At 34.4% G+C, this 6,550-nt stretch overlaps 1 protein-coding gene across 2 annotated transcripts in view; it reads right to left on the minus strand.

Moving 5' to 3' along the window:
• Nucleotides 1-204: 204 nt before the first annotated feature.
• Nucleotides 205-6,550, minus strand: part of LOC106471682 (translation initiation factor IF-2, mitochondrial-like) — a 52,091-nt gene continuing 45,745 nt past the window's right edge. The window contains exon 16 of one of the 2 annotated variants that reach the window (XM_022400290.1): nucleotides 205-529. In XM_022400290.1, coding sequence (XP_022255998.1) covers nucleotides 360-529 — 170 coding nt within the window. In that variant the 3' untranslated portion in view covers nucleotides 205-359. The remainder of the gene's footprint in view (nucleotides 530-6,550) is intronic. The other variant, XM_022400289.1, reaches the window with a different exon arrangement.

Below are 6,550 nucleotides of genomic sequence, written 5' to 3' on the forward strand. Positions count from 1 at the left end.
TAATGATATACATGAAGTTAGGGCGTAAGTTTAGATTGGTAATGATTGTGTAGTGATATACATAAATGAATGGCAAGTTTAGATTGGTAGTGACTGTGTAATGATATACATGAAGTTAGGGCAAGTTTAGATTGGTGGTCACTGTGTAATGATATACATGAAGTTAGGGCAAGTTTAGATTGGTAACGATTGTGTAGCAACACATGGGTTATGTATAACATTAACTAAACAACACGAGTTATGCATAACATTAACTAGCTACCCTGTTAACTTGATACATAAAGAAGTGAATTACAAAGTCCACTATAGAAATGAGTTCAAATAAATACTCTGTAACAACATTCGGCTGAAGAGCTTTATCAATTGTTAACACAGTACAGAAGTATACCCTCATGGATGACTTCTTCTCTCCTCATTACACGATACTTTGCATCCTTCTTCAGGACTCCTTTGACACAACGACAGCCTGCAATAGGGATCTTTTTTTTTCCTTCTGTTACTAGAAACTCCTCCAGAACATTGGCCTCACCTCGAATGTAAACATGTTTATCATATAACAATGATGTAGACATAAGGCCTCACCTCAGATGTAAACATGTTGATCATATCACAATGATGTGGACATAATCAGTTCTTAAACTAATAAACTGTTTTTGTAGAACAAACCTCAAGACAACCTTTAACTTGATTGTAACAATATTCTTTTAGGTAATTCCCCCTAATAATGGTAATGATTGTGTAGTGATATACATGAAATTAGGGCAAGTTTAGGTTGGTAATGATATACATGAAGATAGGGCAAGTTTGGATTGGTAGTGACTGTGTAGTGATAATCACGAAGTTAGGGCAAGTTTGGATTGGTAGTGACTGTGTAGTGATATACATGAAATTAGGGCAAGTTTAGGTTGGTAATGATTGTGTAATGATATACATGAAGATAGGGCAAGTTTGGATTGGTAGTGACTGTGTAGTGATATACATGATGTTAGAGCAAGTTTCAGTTGGTAATGATATACATGAAGATAGGGAAAGTTTAGATTGGTAGTGACTGTGTAGTGATATACATGAAGTTAGGGCAAGTTTAGATTGGTAGTGACTGTGTAATGACATACATGAAGTTAGGGCAAGTTTAGATTGGTAATGATTGTGTAGTGATATACATAAATGAATGGCCCTAAACAACACATGGGTTATGTATAACATTAACTAAACAGCACACTGGTTATGTATAACATTCATTAAACAACACATGGGTTGTGTATAACAACTGAACAACACACGGGTTATGTATGACATTATCTAAACAACACATAGGTTATGTATGACATTATCTAAACAACCCACGGGTTGTGTATAACAACTAAACAACACATGGGTTATGTATGACATTATCTAAACAACACATGGGTTATGTATAACATTAACTAAACAGCACACTGGTTATGTATAGGTTGTGTATAACAACTGAACAACACATGGGTTATGTATGACATTATCTAAACAACACATGGGTTATGTATAACATTAACTAAACAGCACACTGGTTATGTATGGGTTGTGTATAACAACTGAACAACACATGGGTTGTGTATAACAACTGAACAACACATGGGTTGTGTATAACAACTAAATAATGTCATACATAGCCAGTGTGTTGTTTAGATAATGTCATACATAACAAAACACACATGTTGCTGAGTTGGTGTTATACATCATAATCTGTCTGATGCTCAGTTAGTGTTATAAGTAACCCATCTTTTGCTCAGTTAATGTTATATATAACTCGTGTTGTTTAGTTGTTACACATAACCCGTGTGTTGTTTAGATAATGTCATACATAACCAGTGTGTTGTTTAGATAATGTCATGCATAACCAGTGTGTTGTTTAGATAATGTTAAATTCGTTCCGACGAAACTTTAGCGACACAAGTCCTTTCTTAAATAAAACTGGTTTATTCTTTCCGAATACTACTTTACGATACACTCAACTCAACGGTCACGCTATAACAAACTATAATTCACGTCTCACGAGCTCGACTTCAACAATACATCTCTCTCTGACTGCAGTTCAATTACTCATTACCTACACAAATTGTCACGTCACACTGTGACCATCTTATATATACCAGACCACCCACAATCTAGCAAAAGCTAGAGCATTCCGAAGGAACAGGATAGTTCTAGAAAACGGGTGGCGTGATACTAGTCACGTGATCTCGCTTACGCAACAATACTATAAAGATCTAAATGTATGAATTTTTTTTAAATTCTAAATAATTAAATTATCTATGGCAGGATGGGTAAACCACAGGGTTTATCTTTTGATAAACATAGAATAACAATCTAAATGTATGCAAATTTTTTTTTAGCTCTAAAGTACTAAGTTTATCCATGGCAGTGTGGCACAGTTGGGTAAACTACAAAGTTTGTCTTTTGATACAACAAAGTTCATCTTTTGTAACAAGATAGTATAACAATATCACTGTATGAATTTTTTTTGTTTCAGTTCTAAAACACTAAATTTATCCATAGTACTGTGGCATGGTTGGGTAAACTACAAGGTTCATCTTTTGATACAACATAGTATAACAATCTCACTGTGTGAATTTTTTTTCTTAGCTCTAAAGTACTAAATTTATCCATGGCAGTGTGGGTAAACCACAAGTTTTATCTTTTGATACAACATAGTATAACAATCTCACTGTATCAATATTTTTTTTAGTTCTAAAGTACTAAATTTATCCATGGCATGATGGGTAAACCACGGGGTTTATCTTTTGATACAACGTAGTATAACAATCTCACTGTATCAATTGTTTTTTTTTGGTTCTAAAGCACTAAATTTATCCATGGTAGTGTGGCACGATTGGGTAAAATACAAGGTTCATCTTTTGATACATTAAGGTATAACAATCTCACTGTGTGAATTTTTTTTATTAACTCTAAAGTACTAAATTTATCCATGGCAGCATGGGTAAACCACAAGGTTTATCTTTGGATACAACATAGTATAACAATCTCACTGTATTAATATCTTTTTTTACTTCTAAAGCACTAAATTTATCCATGGCAGTGTGGCAAGATTGGGTAAAATACAGTTTGTCTTTTGATACAACACAGTATAACAATCTAAATCTATGAATTTTTTTTGGCTCTGAAGTACTAAATTTATCCATGGCAGTGTGGTTAAACCACAAGGTTTATCTTTTGATACAACATAATATAACAATCTAAATGTATGAATGTTTTTTCTTAGCTCTAAAGAACTAAATTTATCCATGGCAGTGTGGCAAGATTGGGTAAAATACAATGTTCATCTTTTGTAACAAGATAGTATAACAATATCACTGTATGAATTTTTTTTTTGTTTCAGTTCTAAAAAACTATATTTATTCATAGTAGTGTGGTATGGTTAGGTAAACTACAAAGTTTGTCTTTTGATAAACACAGTATAACAATCTAAATGTATGAATTTTTTTTTAACTCTAAAGTTCTAAATCTGTCCATGGCAGCGTGGGTAAACCACAAGGTTTATCTTTTGATACAACATAGTATAACAATCTCACTGTATGAATGTTTTTTTAAAGTTCTAAAGCACTAAATTATCCATGGCAGTGTGGCATGGTTGGGTAAACTACAAGGTTCATCTTTTGTTAACACATAGTATAACAATCTCACTGTATGAATTTTTTTATGTTCTAAAGCACTAAATTTATCCATGACAGGTGTTGGGTAGTTCAGATCACCCAAACAACAAAGTACATAAACGTGCTGCCACAATTCCCATGTAATCCTATGTAAAGAATATATATATATATATATAGGTTTTATTAATCATGTGTATAGAATTACCAAGTTGAAAACTATAAAACTTCTATACTCCAATCAACTATCAGAACTATTATACTCCACCCTAGATGGAGATAATCTGACTTTTGTACCTCAGTCAAACTTGCTGTAGTACCAAATTTACACCCTATGTTCAATAAAATGACTCTTCTTATGCTATTTTCCTTTTGGTAATTTTTATCTTTTTCAGGTATAAGAGAAATTGTTTAGACAGATGGCGATAGCACTGCATGATATACCTTAAATTAGAGAATTAAACACATACAAAGAAATTGTAGCCTTTGATAACATAACTTTATATTCCTAGCATATTGTATGGATTGACTGTACAACATAATATGTCAGCTAATTTGAGTAGAGAAGGTTGAGTAGTAACACTGTTCACAGGGACATTCATTTTGTTTTATACATTAGAAGTCTGCTCAAAATCCAGGATCCCAATCTGTTTTCTGTGGAACTTGACTAACTTCATAACATACTATGATGTCTCCTTGCTGAAACCGGATGGAAACATCCTCAAATTTTAGACCACATTCAACATCCTTTTTGATGTTCTCTACTTCATTCTTTAAGTGTCTCATGGAAGAGAGGGTTCCTAACATAAGAAATACATGTCATATTTAATCTCATCTGAAATGGCACATCTAACATTATTGGTAAAATATTATGAAGTCAAGGAATGGATACAAGTATTAATGTCTATGTAAAATTAAAAGATTTATACCTGATGTTCTTAGAGAATGTTTGGAATTGAAAAATGGTAGGGAAACATGGAAGTTTTAGACATTAGTAATAGGTTAACAACAGTGTGTGACAAAGGAAGCTGAGTTCACTTTGTCACAACATATTGGTTTTAATCTAGACATGATTTCTATGGAAGAAGCGAGGAAAAATAAAAACTGGCAGAGGAGGACAGAGCAGCATGAAAAAGAACAGATAAATTGGCTATAACAGGAACTGAGGAAAACATACTCAAAAAACTATCATCACACTATATAATTCAGTCTAATGTAAATGGATCTGAAGTCCAGCAGTCTAGCACTAAACTATAACTCAGTCGATCAAAACCTCATCCAAAGTCAAACTAATTATAACCAAACAATAACTCAGTTTTAGCACAATATGCAATCATTCAAAATAGATATCCCACAAAACTAGTATAATAGAAGCTGGAAATCACACATATCAAATACAACTGACTAATTTCATATGTATTATGTATAACACTAGCTGAGCAACACATGGGTTATGTATAACACTGAGCAGCGAATAGGTTGTGTTTAACAGTAACTGACCATGACATAGGTTATTTTTAATACTGACGAGGCATAAGACAGGTTGTGGTGTATAACACTAACTCAGTGACACAGGTTATTTATAACATTAACTGAGAAACATAATTATTATTTATAACACTAACTGAACAACATGGGCTATGTATAATTAACCGAGCAACATGAGTTACTTATAACACTGAGCGTCACGGAGGTTATGTATAACACTGACTAAGGAACACATGGGTTATATATAACATTAACTGAGCAAAAGATGGGTTACTTATAACACTAACTGAGCATCAGACAGATTATGATGTATAACACCAACTCAGCAACATGTGTGTTTTATATAGCATTAAGTGAGCATCAGATAGGTTATGATGTATAACACTAACTAAAAAAACACACGGTTTATGTATTAGTTGCTGCTGACTTTCCTGCAATTGTTGGATACTTTCTTCCTGTTTCTTTTCTTTTTCCTCCAGCAACTGCTGTAATCTCTCTTGTTTAATTTGCTGTTCGAGCTGCCATTGTTGTAGGTTTTCTTGCCACTGCTGTAATCTTTCTTCTTGTTTCTTTTCTTTTTCCTCTAACAACTGTTGTAATTTCTCTTCTCGTTCTTCTTGTTTCTTTTGCTGTTCTTGTATTGCTGCCATCAAGTCTGCTTGGCTGTAGTTTGGTTTGCTGCTTCTCGTTTCCATTTTTTTTTTTTGTCCCACTCTCTGACACCAATTTGTTACGTCTCCGTTTGTTAATTGATTTTCCAGTGCCTGTCGTCTGCTGACAACTGTCCAAGTATTTCCAGTGGTTGTCCCTTCAAGCTCGTTGCCAGATATACTGCTTTCTTTTCCTCTGTCCATCCATTCATCTCTGCCAGTAGCTCAAATTGTGCTCTATATGCTTCCCATGGTGCTTTCCCATCATATTCCTGTGGCTTCCTTCATACTGGATCACTCCTAGTACTGACATTCATATCTGGGATGTGACTTCTAACGGGACTGAATATGTCTGCATTAGGGTTTAGCTGCAGGGTCTGGATAGGGCTTGTCATTGTCTGGGGCTGGTTAAGTCGATGGTTAATATATCCTCCTTGTGTAACAGACACTAAATCGTCCTTTAACGTATCTAATTCGCTTTAAATTTACTAATGTTTTCCATTTGTACTTCTTGCCACTGTTGTTGACTTTCCTGAAACTATAGATCACTGGTAGCGGCTCTAGAACTCAGGTATGGAACCCAAAATCAGTCTGAAGACTACAGGGCTAGGTTTAGGACGAGAGTCCGTGCTAAAGAGGAGAGCCTGCAAGAGCTGGCACAGAACTTGGAAAGTATGGCACACAAGGCCTACCCAACTGCACCACCCAATCTCCTCAAGTTGTTGCTGAGAGATCAGTTTGTAGACGCCTTGGACAGTCCACAACTTA

Source organism: Limulus polyphemus, unplaced genomic scaffold (genome assembly GCF_000517525.1).
Source record: "Limulus polyphemus unplaced genomic scaffold, Limulus_polyphemus-2.1.2 Scaffold4786, whole genome shotgun sequence".
In the NCBI taxonomy this organism is placed as follows: Eukaryota; Metazoa; Arthropoda; class Merostomata; order Xiphosura; family Limulidae; genus Limulus; species Limulus polyphemus.